Source organism: Serinus canaria, chromosome 3 (genome assembly GCF_022539315.1).
Source record: "Serinus canaria isolate serCan28SL12 chromosome 3, serCan2020, whole genome shotgun sequence".
Classification (NCBI taxonomy): domain Eukaryota; kingdom Metazoa; phylum Chordata; class Aves; order Passeriformes; family Fringillidae; genus Serinus; species Serinus canaria.
In genome coordinates, this window is record NC_066316.1 from 94,757,312 (window position 1) to 94,775,953 (window position 18,642).

The following is an 18,642-nucleotide window of genomic DNA, read 5'->3' on the forward strand; positions in this document are numbered from 1 at the left end:
GCTGTGCCCCTGCAGCCCATGGAGGTCCATGGTGGAACAGAGATCCACCTGCAGCCTATGGAGGAGCCCATGTCTGAGCAAGTGGATGCTTGAAGAAGGCTGTGACCCTCTGGAAGACTGCAATGAAACAGGGTCCTGTCAGGATCTGTGGCCCTATGGAGAGAGGAGCCCATGGTGCAGCAAGTTTGCTGGCAGGACTGGTGACCCCACGGAGGACCCACACTGGAGGAGTCTGCTCCTGAAGGGCTGCACCCTGCAGAAAGGGACCCATGCTGGAGCAGTCTGAAGAACTGAAGCCCATGGGAAAGACTCAAACTGAAATTCATGAAGAACTGTCTCCCATGGGAGGGACCCCGCACTGGAACAGGGGAAGGACTCCTTTCTCTGAGAAGGAAGCAGTGGGAGAAACAACCTGTGATGAACTGCCTGTAACCCTCATACCTTTTCTCCCTGCACCACTAGAGAGAGCAGATAGACCCTGGAAAAGAGGCTTTATTTTGCTCCTCATCATTCTACTCTGATTTTCATTGGTAAATTCAAATAACTTCCCCAAGTTGACTCTCTTTTGCCTTGGATGGCAACTGGAGAGTTATCTCTCCCTGACTTTATCTCAGCTCAGGAGGCAAATGATAAGAGTGGCTTTGGTGGATATCTGGCACCTAGCCAGGGTCAACGCTGCCCAATCAAGCTACTCCAGTCAGCCAAGTTCACATATACAGGGAACCTCAAAAAAGAGAAAATGGTGATTCAATGGCTCTTAGTGAACTGCAAAGAGTCTTTAGCACCTTCTGTTTATTTCCCATCTATGTGTACAGATAGCCCATGTGACTGGAAGTGTGCAAGAATGAGTAGAATACCAGACACCTGTTAAATGCAGGAAATGTATGCCATAGTACCTGATATAGATTACCTCTTATGTCACTACGGCATCTGCAAAGATATTTCCAGAGAGGCTTTTCCAAGTACCTGTCCACCTAAAGACCTCACACTGCTCCCATTTTAGAATTTGAGTGATTTCACACTGCTATTCAGATCTGCACTGGAATATCAGTCCTGATAATGAAAGCTGTATCTTTTAAAAGGAGAGTGTTTGCTAGACAAATGTAACAACCTACATATTTGCATATATTTCTACACATTTCCAACTAAATATGTACCTACTAGCTATGATGGCAGTGGCTTTGTTGCCAGTCTCACAGTGCCTAAATTGAGTACAGCAGCACAGCCTCAGAGCATGGCTGAAATCTGTGCTGAGAATAACTATCCTTGCAGAAACAACGAGCAACAAAAAATAAATCCAATAGCCAGTTTTCCAAAATACATGTACGTAAATACAGAGACAATCTAGAGATAATCTTACAGCATACAAGACTAAAACCTGAGTCTGAGTCTGGTCTCAGGATCTTTCAGCCCAGAAGCTATTTTGCTGTAGTTCTGTAGTGAAAGTAATGCATGTGAGATAAAGCCAATACCTTTACTTCTGCCTGAAATTATTTATGTTGGTTTTTTTTTTCACTTTAATATGTTGCTCCCTTATAATTCCCTTTTGTGTGACTATTTTTAGTTTCTAGTCTCATTAACTTAACTTTCTATGCACTAAAGTATCTGAGCCTATGGAATTAACCTATCCAACATGAACTTTTCCTCTCTGTTCCTTTGTATCTGGTGCTGTATTATGTTTTATGACTTAAAATGAATTTATTAAATGGAACTGCATCAAATCCATTCCTAAAACTCAGATAAACTGTGTACATTATTTTTACACTGCCTATCTTCTCGATGTGCAATTTGCAGATTTCAAGCAAAACACTCACTTGCCAGAGTGAGTGTTTTCAAGCAAAACACTCACTTTCTTTAATAAATACAGTGCTAATAATTTTAGTTATGCATTTTTTAAACAGTTAGTTACTTGGACTCATTGCTGTTTGTGTCTTATACAGACATCAAGTATAGTTTTAAAATCCTTGTTTACAGTATTATAGAAAGTCTGAGAGAGACCACACATACTGAATGGGGTTCTGAATGTGTCTAGTTCTGATGCTACTAATGACAATGATAAAGAATTCTATCATTAAGAAAAAAAGACACAGTAAGCTACTTCACATCATAAACTATAGGAAAATGCTCACATACAACTAGGGAGGAGAAAACATAACAGAAAAAAACTGTGCTGCATTGCCTGTGGGTGCGAGTATTTTGTTTAGCCCTGATCTTCCATCTTAAAGCCTTTTAACTGTTAATTTAAAGATTCTACATAACACAGATTCTTTACTGCAGCTTTCACATCTGTCATTTCCTGCTGCCCATGAAGGAATCCTAGAAGCATATTTCATTTGCTCTCTGCAGTATTCCCATGCTCACCTCCTAAGTGTTTCTTTACATCTTTCTGCATTTTTCTTTCCTGCATAAGCCCTGTCACCCTTTTTAAATTTGGAATTTATTGCTTCCATTTTTGTGTCTGAAGACCCTCCAGCTGATGAATCAAATTTTTTCTTAAATTCAGACCATATCTTTAATCCGGATTTCAACATAAACCACTTTAAAAAAATCTTACAAATAGCATCAGTAATTTCTAAAACACTTTCAGATTAGACTTCTCATGTGGCATGTTGTATAGAAAAGAACAGTCATATTCCTCTATTTCTTGGGGACATCTATACTCATCTGTGCCTTGCCTTAAACCTGGGAGACACCTTAACACCGATAATTCTTCAAATTATTTGATGTGTACAGCTCCAGCCTTACAAAGATCTCTGCCTATCTGCTATTTAAGCACCCAAAGATTCTAGACACTGCGTCTTTTCATACATAACTTTCCAGACAAACCTAATCCAATAGTTATGCTCTAATGCACACCTGAAAGCAAAAGGCTCCCCATGAAGAGTTGCTTTGATTGGTTAGCCTAATTTGTAGCCAAGAAAAGAACCGTCTGTTTCCTTCTTCATTTCCCCTGCTCACCCCCACCTGCCCAGCACCCAGGTTAAACACACTTTTTAATGGGTAACTCACTAAGAAAACAGAAGAGTAAAAGTTCTCATGGTTTATATAGATTCCATACCATATTTCCCAAAAACATTTGCTAGTCACCACAATAAAAAGCTAGACTGGATTCAAGCTCCATTAGGAAGCCAAAAACACAAGAGTAGAGTAAGACCCATACTTTTTTTATGCTATTTGGTCATGCAAAAATACAATGTGTTTATTGTAGACATTATACAAGGACACTTGCCTTGAAGAGAGAAATGCAGTGTCTCTTCCCTGTGCTCAGGACTGGTTTTGTAGCCTAATATTAAGAAGTCAAGCCATAAGATGGTTACAGGGTCCCTGGAGCAAAGACAGGGCTCAGCATGGCCTGCTTCCTCAGGAGAATGATCCCCTTTGGCCTATGGCACTTCTTGAATGCTTTTTCTAGGGTGTGATAGAGCTCCATCAGCATGTGTAAGAGCATTCCCTATGCAGAGCAGTCACTGGTCTAGTCTCCAACCTCCTGTGTTAGGAAAGAAGGACATGTGGCATTGAACTCCTGCATCACTTGTTACTTAGCTCAGGCACCTGCATTACAGACAGGGGCAGAATTTTCATTCCTTTCTATTGTGAAACATTTATCTTGCTCCACAATTGTAACAGGACCCTTGGCTCCCAGTCCTAGGATTCCAGTTTCTATTCATCTAAAAGTTGTCCTTTTTGCCTGTATTTCCAGGGAAGGACATTCATAGACTGTGCTCACTAGATAATAAACAAACACTATTATAAACTTTAGTACACTTTTTGTAAGTCCAACTTCAGCCTATTCCTAACAATCATTCCTAATAATGATCTTCTATTCTCTATTTTCACTATTACTTTTAAAATATATTTTTCTCTTACTGATCTGAGGGCAAAGTTTTATTCAACACATTGCAATAGAAGAAACAATTTTTAACTTTCCACTGGATGCCAGCCTTAAAGTTGAACAATGTTTTAATTATTGCAGATGACAGAATGGCAATATTCTGTAAATCTTCAGCCCAGTTTTTAACAGGGTGTCCAAGAAATTGCTTAGCAGATGTATCTTGTTTATACAGAACTTCTATAATAAGTGGAGCCAGTTGGTGAAACAATAGATTTGATACAATAGAAATCTGAAGAAAAGCAGTTGCACAGCTTGCCTTAAAGTACATATGAATAGTAAGGAATCTCACCACATATGCTATGTAATGACAGAACCCTTGTCTGACAAGGACCTGAGCAACTTTGCAAACACCCCTGTGTTAGGTGACTGGAAGTGTTCATGACACACAGACCTTGCCCTTGTTCTGTCAGTAATCAATCCATGTCTGTGGAGCACAAGGAAGAAAATGTCTGCTTGATTTGTCTGTTTTTGCAAGTTCAGTTCTTCTATGGCATTCCTTTAGTGTCACAGCAATACTAGTACTTAATCTTCCTATTTAATAGTATAGGCTGAAAAATTAAGCTTTTGGGATGACAGAACTATCACATGATGAGTTCACCTAATAAACCTCAACTAAGTCTTGAGTTGCCAATCCTGTTAACTTTCTCTGACAGAGCCACTACAAATTTTTGCTATAGCAATTATATTTACTGCAGACAGCATATAATATATGACACACTCTCCATGTGGTGGTATGGATACTTGAAATGCTTAATGTTAGTGACAATTTTCAGTACTTTCTGCATGAAGCCTTAATGTAACCACATAACTCTGAGGATTTCAACAACATCGACCAAACCCAGACTCCTTTAGGTGGTTTCTTTCCTATAATTAGTTTGGTTTTGTTTGTTTGTTTGGGTTTTTTTGCATTCTGCTAAATGATTTGGCCTTCTTTGCTGTCCAGCTTACTAATTGTAGCTCCCATAATCTACTCTCAAGGAAAAAAAATTGAATACAATAATTTGCAGAAAGAAAGGTATTATGGTAAAAAACACTATGTCATATGTGATATCCGTGACAAATGAAAAAAATTCAATTGTTTTGAGACCTGTAAAATAAGGAAGAAATGCTTCCATAGCACAAAAGTCTTCAAAATTACATATACACATTCATTACACATCAATGTATTTGCTTCAAAATAATTCTTTTTTATGTTTATATATTTCAGTTAAAAAAAATTCTGTGATTTGAGGCATTTTCTAGGACTGTTAATTTGATTCTTGAGAACGGACATGGATCAGAAGAAATTATCAATCCAGTCTGTAATTTTATTTCATTTTATTATCTCCTGGAGGAGCTCTAATACGGCAAAATTAACTCCCACAGCTACCAAATAAAGTTCTCTGCTTTTCAAGCTACTGTTTGTGTTCACTCTTTTAGGACAAACACTGTAAACCAGTGAGAATTGTGAATCGATAGGGTCATCAAAATTGCTCATAGAGCTGCACTCTAAACACAAGAGGAAAAACAGTAGCCTCTAATACTGACGAAGCAAATGTTATTTTAAAGAATCATTACATCTGTAGTGTTCAGAAGGATTCTCACAGAATCTGTGGTCACTGTGTAAGGTGCAGTACAGTGTGGGCAATGGATTCTTTGAAGTAGCACTGTGAAAGACGAAGGAATTCAAAGAGAGATCATGAAGAGCTCAGTTCTGTACAACCCCTGAATATGTTTCTGTAAGTGACATATTCCCAATGTGAGACCTTCTACGACAGTGTCAGATCATTTACAAATATGGATGCAAAGAGCTCCTATATAAATTGAGCTAGTTATTGATTCTTTAAAGCACTACATCATATAACCAACTGGCTTCTTGGCACAGTTGTGCCAAATCCAGATCATTGGCAATGAATAGTTTACAAAGAGTCTAAGTGAGAACAGAGCTACAGCTCTAAGACTACAGCACTTTAATTTCTCCAATCCATCTTATTCCAGAAAGAATTAATTTTACTGTAAGATCTTGCCAGGCATCAAATGAAATAAGAAAAAAATCAAGGATCTACTCAGCATTTTTCTGCAGATATGAGGATGCAATGGAAATGCAGAAAAGGCAGCCTTTCCCTGAGGAGTGCAACCTGTGAGAATCCAAATGAGTGCTGCAGAGGCATGCTTCCTTTACAAACCTACTGCCCTGGCAAAACTAGAGAAAGCTTTGGTCACAGACAAGACCTGAAACAATTTGGCAGTACAAGGGCCCAATATCACATGTTCAGCTAACACTGAAGGAAGGGGTTAAGTGTATTAAAAACACAAACAAGCAGTCCCCATGCCATGTGAAACAGTTTCAGAATAAAGCACACAGAATTTCAGCACTGAAATCAGATGTAGTGCTGCATTTGTTCCTTGGTGCTTTTACTAAGGCCTTCAGTTCAGACTCTGAACACTTTAAGTATGCCAATGTCCTCTACAGAATTTCTGCTTGCACCAACTGAGGTTGTGTATGACAGAGATCTATAATGTCTCATCAAAGGTGAATAATCTCCTTACACTGCAGAAAGCTATATTTTAATCATTTGCTTTTGAAGGATCAGATATTTCACATTATAATTTAATTTCATATAATAATCTCATATTATAATTTAATCAGATATTTCACATTTTAATTATAATTTAAGTCCTTTTATTTGTAGGAAAGCAGTTAAATATGTAAACCTCTACATGAGAATAAAACTTAAGTACATTGCCAAAGATGGAGAGTTAATATAACTCTAAGGTTTTAGACACAGCCCAGAAGTTTTACTGAGCTTCTGAGTTAATTCCAATTGAAGGAAGTCTTCTAAAACAGTTCTTCAAATGGAGGAAAACTTAGGGATGGCATGTGCAACATACCACCCCACATAAATGGAACTCCACTGACATAAAGATATTCTTGACTTGTCTTGATGCAAACAACTCTGTATCAGACCCAAACTTACTTCAGAGAATTAAAAAAAATATGTTTGAATAATGCTGTTTAATGAGTTTAAATTATATTGTCTATGTATAGTAATGACCTTGAGCATGGAACACAGTAAAAAGCAGAATTTACTATCACTTGAGTCATATCTAAGCAATCAAAAAACCAACCAACTGAACAACCAACCAACCAATCAACCAACCACGAACACATAACAGTAACAAAAAGATCCAAATTTTTCCACAAGACCTAGAAGTATCCAGGGGATATTTACCAGCTAGCTGTTTTCCCACCCTACTCCAACAACCTTGGGGTTTCCAGGCCTGAACTACCAGCACCAAATGTTTTAATTGCATTATTTCCAGCAAAAATTTTTAGTGAAAATGCTGAGTCTGAATTTCTCAGTAAGAAATATAAACAGCTTAACAGCAGAACATGTTATCATCCATGTTTGCTTCTTCAATGGAAAAAGCAATTATCACAGATCTACAGAGTATTCTGAGTTAGAAGGGAACTCCAAGGATCATCGAGTGCAACTCTTAAGGAAATGGCCCATAAAGGGATCAAACACACAGCTTTTGTATTATAAGCATTATGCTCTAATCAATTGAGCTAATCACAGTATCAATAAATGTTCCTATCCTGAGCCTTGACTCAACTCCCTAGCTTGAGCATTTAATGAGACCAGACTGATAACTAGACCAGAAAAGGAACTTCAACTTTTTATCCAGAGGAAAAGAATGTAATGGCCAGGATAAATGTCTTCCAGCAGCAACTCTAAGCTTTTTGTTTTCTTCAAGCAGCTATTATTAGTGAGACACCCTAAGCACAGGGTATCTTCTTTAATCAAGATACAGTACAGCAGTAAAATTCATTAGCAAAATGTTTAGATCTGCTTTGTCTTATGTACACATCAGGTATTTTTTTAGTCTTCTTTGGCCCTGAAAAAGACCCTTTTCCCCCATACACATTGTCCTAGTCAGTGAAATTATTCTTTCTAGCCTCTTAATTTAAAGCTATAATTTTACTTCTCCTAGGTGTTTTGTCTGTGAGGTACATGTGAGGGTAGCTCTCTGCTCTGATTAGGACTGAACACCAACTGTGTTCACCAAACAGATGACCACTTTCCTTCTAGCAGTTTGAATAAATGAATATGATTAGTGGTCAGCAGGCTGACAGATGACCTTGCTAATACAGATTGGTTGTCTTCATCTTATCAAGATGTTTACGTTATCAGGAGTGTTTTCAGCAGCAGGCACAACTGGAAATCTGTGTGGCAACATCTTTTCCTCAGCACTTGGGCTTCTTTCATCTTTTGGATTGGTGTTTGCATCTTTTCTTGCTTAGAGGACACAAGTGCTTCAGACTCAATCTGCTAAGGGGATCAGGAAGATAGTGGAGGGCAATAACAATCTTAATAGACCTGTAGAGGGATTTCACATTTTGAGGGTCTATTGGTGTTGAGCTCATGCAAATAAAAGAAAAATGCAAAATATTATGAGTTTTTTTAAACACTCTTACAATTTAAACAAATATTGTTGGATTCAATGATCTTAGAGGTCTCTTCCAACCAAAATAACTGTATTATTCTATGAAATATGAAAAGAGGTAGAACATCTATCTCTATGTCCATGTGCTAGTTTTTCTTATTAGAAAAACCTGTACTGTGTCTCCTTTGAATACACACTACTATCTGTGGTTTACAGCTATTTCTGAAGTGTGTTTCACTTGAAAAATTAGGTGCAACATCACATATTAGTATACTGGTTATGCCAATTACTTTGAGTTCAATAGAAAGTGTAAGGGACCATCTAAATGACTCCTAATTCACCTGTTAAGAAACTGCAATAGTTTTTGTAGCATCATCTGTGAAATGGATTTGAATGGTGTATCACATTTTCTTAGGTCTAGAATCAACCTAATTTCTCCTGCTCCTGATTAGAAAATACCCAGAGTACAAGCATTTTGAATGTCTTCATGTGATGTGGACTAAATGGCTCCCTGGTACCTCTATTCTGGGACCTTCTCCAAAGGAGATTTTTTTAAAATAGAAGAGCATTGTGAAATGGTCTTCAGGATCCAACTACCTGAAGCAAGCTCATCTCAGAAGAAAGTACTTTGGTTTGTCTTGAAAATTGAATGCACACTTCAGTTTTTAATCCAAAAGCTCCTGGCAGTTGCCATCACAGAATGGGTGCTCCAAGAGAAGCCTTTACTCTCACTCCTTCCCACTTGTATTTCAATTTACAGGTTAGGTTATCACAGGTAACACAGGTCATCTCTATCTTTCCTTTTTTTTTTTCTGGGACGGAAGGGAAATCAGAAAGATTCATCTTTCCTTTAGCAGCTATGTTGAACATAAGGGCTTCTCAAGTCTCTTCATAGATAGATGGATAAATAACTGCTCTTCAAAGAGATTTATATTTAATGGAAATTTAGAGGATATGCTAGCTATTAATGGAGAGTTTAAAGCATGAATTTTGTTTCAGAGGACTGTGTACAGAAGCATAGAATTTAGGATTAATCAAAAAAAGTTTGGTTGGTTTTTTCCCTTGTAGTTTTAAATTGATATTTTGAGATTTATCAGACTGTTAGGATAGATCTGTATTTTCCAAGTCTTTTAGATTACCAATGATAAAGCTACAAAGACATGATTTTCCAAAAGGCTGCGATGGCTTCAGTGAATGCCCAACTATTTTCAATAGGAATTGTTTATCTACATTACCTGTATACTATCTATATCTGCTGAGAACCCCATCCAAAATTCCCATTCCTTTAAGCAAAAAAGGAATGGGCAATGACAAGACAGTGACATACCTGAGTTTCCCAGGATTTACCCTTTTCTGCTAGATAACTGAATTTGATCTAAGAAATGGTAAAATACCTTACTCTTATAGTCCAACCCTCTCCCCTCCTCCTCCTCCCCATTTCTGCCTCTTAGTCCTCTCCTATACTTGCTGATGGAATTCTTTTGTCACCACCACTTATGATTTTAACTGTTTTGTTCACCTAGATCATAGCTACCTCTGCAAATTTTCTGAACTGCTATCATCTTGAGCACTAGTGACAGAAACTTTCATGAGAACTGTGTAGGCATCCTGGTGACCAGTGGATAATTCTCCATTTTGTTTCTAGAGACAGGAATACTATGGCACTTAAGACTTTCTGCTAAGGTACCTTATAAGGTGGTTTGCTACAATATTGTAAGGGAGCCTGGTAGTGAACAGCAAGTGATTGAGACTACTAAATTCATAGATGACAGATCTAATTTTCCATACAGTCAATACATAAAGGCAAGACTCATATTCAGGCCATGTAGTTTAAGAATACCTAATTCTGCACCTTATTTTTCTGGAAAATCAGCAGTCCAAATTCTATCAATGCAGATTATGCTACAAGCAGGATAAAGTGAAACATCTGTATCCCTACTGAAAACCATAGGAAAGGAACTATTTTTAAAATACGATTTATTGATTAGCCTCGAGACCTCACCACAACCAAACTGTTATTGCTCTCTACTCTTTGGCATAGACATAAGGAACTCCATACTACCTGCCTAATTAATTGCTAGAAACTCTTCCATGTAAATCAACTCTGCTCTAACTAGGACTGTTGCATACAGACTACTATGTTGATACTCAAAAGGATCATGAAATACTTTTCAAATAAAATTCTACAATCACGTCTCTGATTTGAAGAGGAATTTTTCTTAATGACTAATCATTTAGATGATGAACATATATTTATTTATTAATACACTCTTGTTTATTACTGGAATAGCATGAGTTCCTAAGAAAAACTTGACCTATGTACATTTTAATTTCAAGTAATATGCAGAGCAGCTAATAGAGGTACCTTTGTAAATTTTTGCAGTTCTTAACCACAGCCTACTATATATGGAAGGAAAGCAGTCAAAAACAATGTCAGCCTCTTCACATTGATTAGGACCACTAACTGCATGTGTAACTGTGTTGGAATAAGTAAACCACTGTGTTTCATTATCATAGAAATAGAAACTGAGTATCAAGCCTGGTGGCTTGCCAGAAGCAGTTTTCTGGAGCTCCTGAGTTTTGCTTTAGCTTTTTTTTTCCCCCTTTCATCATTTTTGATAGTGTAGATTCAAAGTTTTAATGTTAGTTGAAATCACAGCAGCAGTTGCACCATAATCTATACACCAACAAACTTAGTCACCACTATTTTTAAAGAAACTGCTGGACATTCCGCACTTGCTCATGAAGAGAGCAACAGTAGTTGCACACCAGCCTGATCTAACACAGCTTCTCTTCCAGGTTCTGGAACAGCAGAGTTCCCTGCAAAAGGAAATTACTTCCTTGTTGCATCAAACTCATGCAACTTTTAAGACTGACAATTTATCCTCTACCAGTTTTGTGGTAAATTCAGGCAATTGAGGAAATGCTACAGATGCAGTATCTGATAAAACTCTGATAGCCACCCAGCTGGCCACCACCTCACCCAAAGAGAAAGAACACTTCCAAAGTCTTTAAGATTTAAGATCTGACCTTACAGAATGCTGAAACAAAAGTCACACAACTTTCATACCTGGTTCCTAAGAGGAATCCAACTGAGGAGTGCTGAAAGCTTTTCTTATATTTTTATTGGTTAGAAAGGTGAATCTACCCAACCAAAAACGTGTTCCCTGGAAATGGGAACAAAATACTTTTTAGATAGCTCATTAATTTTTGCATGATTCCTTCATTTCACCCCAGTGCATTATGATGTCTGTCATCAGCATAAGGAGTAAATGGACAATGATTACATATTTTGAAAGTATTTTATAAAGTCCAATATCCCAAAAAAGGAGAAAGTTGAATAGGCTAATCTCATTGCTACTGCATAATTTGGTTACTACCAGTAACCTGTATGTCTAAATATCATTTATGCCATGGCATGATAACAAAAATTTATAAACCTTTGAAAGATGTTATCTATGTAAAACTGCACCTCATTATATTTTTAATAGAATCAACTAAAACACATAGAATTGAAGTCTAAAAGAACTAAAGTATATTATAATAGTTAGTTCTGAATAGTTTCTTGGGGTAGGGGTAAGTATAGGACAAAATTTTCAAAGGGAAGAGGTCCATTTTTGCTCACAAAAATTATTTGCAAACTTGTGACAGAATTTATGTGGGCAATTGTTGACATTCTGTAAACAGATCTAGAAAATACCCTTGCAAATGATCAGTACAGGCACCCAGCTGTAGCTGATGCTTTGCTTGTACCTTCGTGAATATTCTCCTGGTAACTGCATGCATTAATCCACACTAGGATCACATTTTATGCGAGCATTTTTAGCACAAACATACCTCCACCCTCCTTGTTTGAAATGTGAGTGCTGGTGTATTAAAAACATTTGGAAGACAGACTTATTAAAATAAATGTTAAGAGAACACAGTGGGGTATATTTTCAGTGTGGAGCAGAGAGATTTAACTGCATGACTTCCATTAGCTTTAATGAGAACTGAACAGCTAAATCCTCACACACCACACTAGAAGATTAACCCAGAAAACACACATTGTTTACTTTTTACTAATACTCTGATTATTACCACGTTCTTCCTCCTCCTCCTCTTCTTCCTCCTCTTCTTCTTCCTCCTCCTCTTCATCCTCCACATCTTCACCTTCCTCTTCATCCTCCTCTTCTTCCTCCTCAATCTCCTCTTCTTCTTCTCGATCTATCTCCTCATCATCCTCCTCCTCGTCACCTTGCTCCTCATTATCATCAGAATATTCCTCCTCCTCTTCATCTTCTTCCTCTTCTTCCTCTTCCTTTTCATCCATCTCCTCTGTTCCATCAGTTTCATAGCACTCATCTACTGACGAGTTGTCTGCTTTAACCACAAAGGGTTTTCTTTTGGGGGCTGGTTCTTGGGGTTGCTTATCTTGTGTTTTTCTTTTTTTTGCCAACGGACAGCCATAAACACTGTTCAAAAATAAAATACGAAAATAATAACATTATCTCCCAGATTTTATTTAATCATATTCTAATTCTACATCATGATTAGTTGCTGTTCACAAAATGTATGTTTTCAAAGTAAAGTTATGTTTAGGCAATGGTGACCAGGGGGGAGGACACAAAACTCGTGAAAATGCAAGTGACTATTATTTGCCTGAAAATGTCACACATACACAACAGCATAACAGTTTCAGAAGTGATACAAATGTGTGTTTCTCCCTCTCATTCATTTTTATCTTCTACATTATTTATCTCCTTTTTAAGGCAGAAGAATATAGTTAAAAAAACAGCAATCTTGTCGTACCTGTAGCTAGCAGTACAAAATTCAGGAATAAAGCAATGCTTCAAAATTTTGTAGTGTTCAGTATTTTGATTGTGTGCAATTATGTTTCAATTCAATGACATTTAAATGATAAAAATATTATCATATCTTGAATGTTATTGTTTGCCATTATTATACATAATACCATAACAATAATAAAACCATAATTAATCACTCTTGAATTCCCCACTGGTTTTCTCTATTACATGCTACAAGGCTGGACAAATGGGAAAGCAAGCTCCCCAACTCAACCAACCCAAATAATTATCATGGCCAATGTTACAAGTGTTCTTGTATTAAAAAAAAATTCAATCAATAAACAAAATCTTTTGTCAACGAAGGAGAAGTTTTCAAAATTGAGTACCACTTCCTTTTGGATCATTTTAATGCATTGTAACAGAAACAGTATTTCAGAGTCCTAGTCTCCTACCAAAGTAACCACCTGTTTCTCAAAGGTCACGTAACCTGGGTTTGTTGAACCTGATCTCCCTTGTGTAACCTCTATAACCTTCTGTGCTCAGTGACTGCACAGATGCATTATTTTTTGTTCAAAGAACTCCCTCTTTGAACTTTTTCATTGTGATTATAACATTACTCAAGCTATAACAGTTTTAATCTTCTTCCTCTGATTAACTAGTTTGGGGATATTTCAACTGTTCTTTATAACCTTTTCTGCATACCTGTTAATAACTTAACCTTTTATGTTATTTTCTTTCTCCCTTTATCCCAATACTCTGAGGATCTCTTATTTTCTTCCACTCTAATAATGCTTCATATTCTGTTGACAGACCACTGAAAAATCTGGTGCTTCACCACATTTAGTACTACAGTATGTGGTGTCCTCATAGTCTTGATCTTGGTCTAATTTAATTGCATCCCAGCAGCTAAGCATCCCAATTACTTAAACTGCTACTTAGGTGAAAAAAAATTCTATTTAAGCACCCAATCACTTTATTTAAGTGACTTTGGTATTGTCTAACCTAAATTTCAAATCATTTGTTCACAGTCTGCCTGGCACACACATATCCAAGGAACATAGAGAGTCACAAAAGATGGAATTCATGAAAAACCTGCTACAGGAGATCTCTGTGCAACATAGACACCTTTCTCTCTGTGGGGACAATAGGTGTCTTTGAAGTCTGATCCAGCATGCCTAAAAACACCTGCCTCCATTAACACTATATAGAAATACTGCATCAATTTTAAGTACATCCATCTAGCCAGATTCCAATCCACCTCACTGGGGATTAGGGTAGTAATTCTAGCAGAATATGGATTCCAGACTCCTGCATCAAAGTTCAAGGCCTAGTGGCGCAGGCTAGAGGGGGAATAGATCCACAACCTCCAGACAACAGAGCCATGTTCCATCCAGAAGGAATATTTGGTGGAAGAGCATCCTCTAATGGAAGATAAGACCCAGTGCACCTGGAAGCGAGAAACTCTGATGCAACAGGCAAGCAAAAACCCAAATCTTCACTAATTTTAAGAGTCCTAAACCTCAAAAAATTGAGAGCCCTAAGCTTCTGGTGTTTTCTCTTTGGACTATATTTGCTTCTATCTAACAACACTTCAAAGTAAAACCTATAAATATAGAAGAAATCCTTGTCCTAGATCACTGCTATAGTTCAGTGCCAAATGACTGTCCTGCCTCTTCTTCTGTTGACTCCTCCTCTTGGTAAGAACCCAGCTGCCCAGAAACAAGGAAATGTAGGACACGTTTTCATGGAAAACACTCTACATAATCACAGTCAAGTCACAATCAGGCATTCAATCTCCATCAGTCTGGACACTGCATAACACCTGGGGTGAAAGGGAAGCACTGTTTCTTGTAGTTCTGACTACTCCAGGTTTATTTTGGTGCTCTCCCTGGTGCTATGGGGTTTTAGCAGCTGCCTATTTAAACTCTGTGCATGGAGCTCTGAGAGAAGGCAGATATTTTTTTCCTCAGAACTAGAATTTCAGAGTGTGTGTTGTGCCGAAGAAAATGGCTGGATAATTAGGGAGGAAACTGTTTCACTTAGGTGTCTAACAGAGGCTGCATCCTGGAAAACAAGAGCTGGTCATGTCTTGGGGCTCAGGAAGGTTTTAGAAACTTGCACATCAGTTCAATATGATTTAAGCATACACCTTAACATTTACTGAATGGATGTGTCTTGCTTTCTTGGTTTCCATTCCTTCTCTTTCGGATGCATGTTACCCTCACCATAGCTTCTTCAATGCCATTATTTGTTAAATTATATGTTCTCAAAATCTTGGTCTTTATTTCCAAAGATGTGAGTAGGCTTACCCCCAGAAATCTCCAGGATTTGCTTTCTTCCTCTTAACCTTCTTAGAACTTTGCACTGATGACACTTTGGGCAGCTCTGAACTCAAAGGGCACCCACACATGTGCAACTCTGAACATTTTTCCCCACTGGCACTCATACAAACTATAATTTTTCATAGAATCATGGAATGGCTTGGTTTAGATGGGACCTTAAAGACCATCTACTTCCAACTCCCCTGCCATGGGCAGGGACAGCTTTCACATGATCAGGTTGCTTAAAGTCCCATCCAACCATAGCCATTTTGCCAAACTAAAGCCAAAACATTCATTTTATCCTGACCCAATCTTTTTTCATTTAAGAATACCAAATATTTTCAATGCCCCAAAACAACCTCTTCTGGAATTCACAGAAGTGTAACAAGTGAGGTAAAGGACAGGGGAATACAAATAAATCTATTTTGGTTTGAACTGTTGTTTAGTTTTTGTATTTGACAACTATGAAGAACTGCATGACTTTTTAGATACAAATTACTGGTCAAAGGTAGAAAGAAATTATCACTGCCATTTTTTGTCATCTTTACGATTTTGTCACATCTTTATGGTCTCCTACACAATATATTATAAAGTTTGAGAGACTCTATGGCATTACTTGGGATTCAGGACCCCCTGGTAAGTGCATAACTGGCACTTACCAGGGGGTCTTGAATCCCCTGGTAAGTGCCAGGGGATTCTGGCTGAATAATAATTATTTAATCTCATTAAATAACTATTTGGAACTCAGCCATTCAAGTAAAGTTGTGAACTTTGACTTTAGTATATATCTTTATGAATCTATGGACATTGTCTTTGCCTATAGAATTAAAACTGAGGACACATCAGCAACTAAAATAAACAAACATTTGTATATTGTAGTGGCTGGACCCAACATTAAGGCTTGGAAATATGTAGTTTTTCTAAGGAAATGGGTTATGCTAGTTCAAAAATCACAGAATGGTGGAAGTTGGAAGGGACCATAAAGATCATTTATTCGAACCACTCTGACATGGACAGGGACACCTCCCACTAGACTAGATTGCTCAAGGCCTTGTCCAATGCAGCCTTAAACATTTTCAGGGATGGGGGATCCACAACCTCACTACTCACAGCAAAAAATACCTTCCTCCTATCCAGCCTAAATTTCTTCTCTTCCAGTTTCTATTCATTACTCCTTTTCCTATCACTAGTTAACTTCAACTCAGCTTTTGTAAACTTTCCTAATTAATTTGTACCAGACATTCCAGAATCTGCTTTTGTCTGTACTTGGATTTATACCTGACAAAGCTACCATTGCAATGATTTTTCATATAAAACCTTTGCAATGCTGGCTTGCACTGGCTTCCTTCTGCCTTTCAACTGTATACCTCACACAGCTTACATATACCTCCTGTACTTCAGACTTCATAGACTGAAAGAGTTTGAAAACCCTGACCATGTGTTTCAGAAACTTGGGAAACAGGCCACCAGACCTGAAACCTGCTGTTAATAGCTGCCCTATTTTCTTCTTCTTTCTTAACCTGCTCCGCTCCCATCCTTTGTTTCATTAATTTTTCAGATTCTGCCTCGAGGACACTTCTCTCTGTTTCTGGCGTGTTCCCTGTGGTCTCCCAGTGAGCACACCAAGGGGAAGGCTGTGCCGGCTTCCCAGCAGCCTCTGCCACTGACTTCCCCATGAATGGAGATGACAGTCTCTCCCACTGACCTCTTGTTCCTCACATATTTGTGAAAGCTGTTATTGCTTGTCCTTACAGCTTCGGCAATTTTCTCTGCATTTTCAATTTTGGCTTCTGTGATCACCTCCTTATTTGGTTATTTTTAGACTTGTTTATCCCTGCTCAGAGCATTGACCCCATTGATTTATGTGTCATGTCTGCCCTTCTCCATTCTTTCATTGCTCCCTGTATTTCCCTGGTCAGCTGTGTCTGTCTTATTTTCTCCTCACGCTTCAGCTCTCTTGGCTTTCAGCAGGGTGTATATCTGGGCTTCCTGAGACACACTTTCAAATATTCTGCACTGCTTTGCTGTGTGTCTCAGTCATCTCTGGTTTTTTGAATCTGTCATGAATAATTCTTGTGGAAAGAATGTTGTTGAATTTCATAGTGATAAGCTCCAAGAGGACATATAGACATTAATAATTGAAGGAATGGAAGAAATAATATATAACTTTATACTCCTTAGTTAGAAGATGACTTATGGTATTTTTAAACTTTCGTGCAATTCTAACTCCTTAGTTAGAAGATGACTTATCGTAATTTTTAACTTTCATGCAATTTTTCTCCATTAAAAACTTTATGAGGCTGCTTACTGATACATTCAGCAGGAGTATAGTTCAGGAAATAGTAGGTATTTCTTGTCCAGACTTGAATATATTGATTTTTAACATATTTTATTACTAATATAATATAATTTTCAGTATAATTAGTATGGTTATTATTTCTAATATATAACAATTAACATATATATATATAGATATACATAGTATAAGTCCAAATAAATATGCAGAGTTTTATAAATCAGATTACTGACAATAGTTTTCCCTCCACAATATGACAACTCACACACCAAAGTTAGAACATGACACCTTTATCTGGAGGAGGTTCTCCTCTTAGAGGAAAATGAGAAAGGGAGGTTATATGACTATTAAGAGTTCAGTAAACTTTAAATACCCAGTCTGGATAAAGTAATTCCTATGTACTATGTTTACCAGCATTCTTTTTTTATTTGCATCTCTTTTCTATTGAATCTATTATTTCAGATGATTCATGCTATAGGATCCAAGTGAAGAAAAATAAGATAATGCCAATGTTATGCTCTAAATCTGAATAATATTTTTTTCTGGGAGTATTGTTATCATTTTCTTTCTTAGTAGTACTTTGAAAAATCTTATGAAACCTTTTTACAAACTAAGAAGTGTCCCTAGAAACAGTGTTCTTATTCTTTTTTTAATGCAAGAATTCCATTTAACAGAAACCAAAACATTTGGTAGGAAACAGAAGCTAAAAATTTGCAATACAAATACCTAATGAGGTTATCAGAAAGACTAAATGAAGTCCTTCAGTATCTGAAGTGGTTGTGAGGTGGAATTTTATCATGTACAGTTTTTAAGATAGCAAATTAGGAAGAATATGCTTGGAAGCAAACTTCTGCTTAAGGCTTCCGACAGAAGGTTCCCAAGGCCTCTATACTTGTCCCACTGGATATTGTTAAGCAT

The 18,642-nt window shown here is 37.4% G+C and overlaps 1 protein-coding gene across 4 annotated transcripts in view; it reads right to left on the reverse strand.

Moving 5' to 3' along the window:
* Positions 1 to 18,642, reverse strand: part of MYT1L (myelin transcription factor 1 like) — a 126,932-nt gene that overhangs the window by 88,644 nt on the left and 19,646 nt on the right. For all 4 annotated transcript variants that reach the window (XM_050972400.1, XM_050972399.1, XM_050972398.1 and 1 more), the window contains exon 4: positions 12,404 to 12,774. In XM_050972400.1, the coding sequence (XP_050828357.1) occupies positions 12,404 to 12,774 (371 nt within the window). The remainder of the gene's footprint in view (positions 1 to 12,403; positions 12,775 to 18,642) is intronic.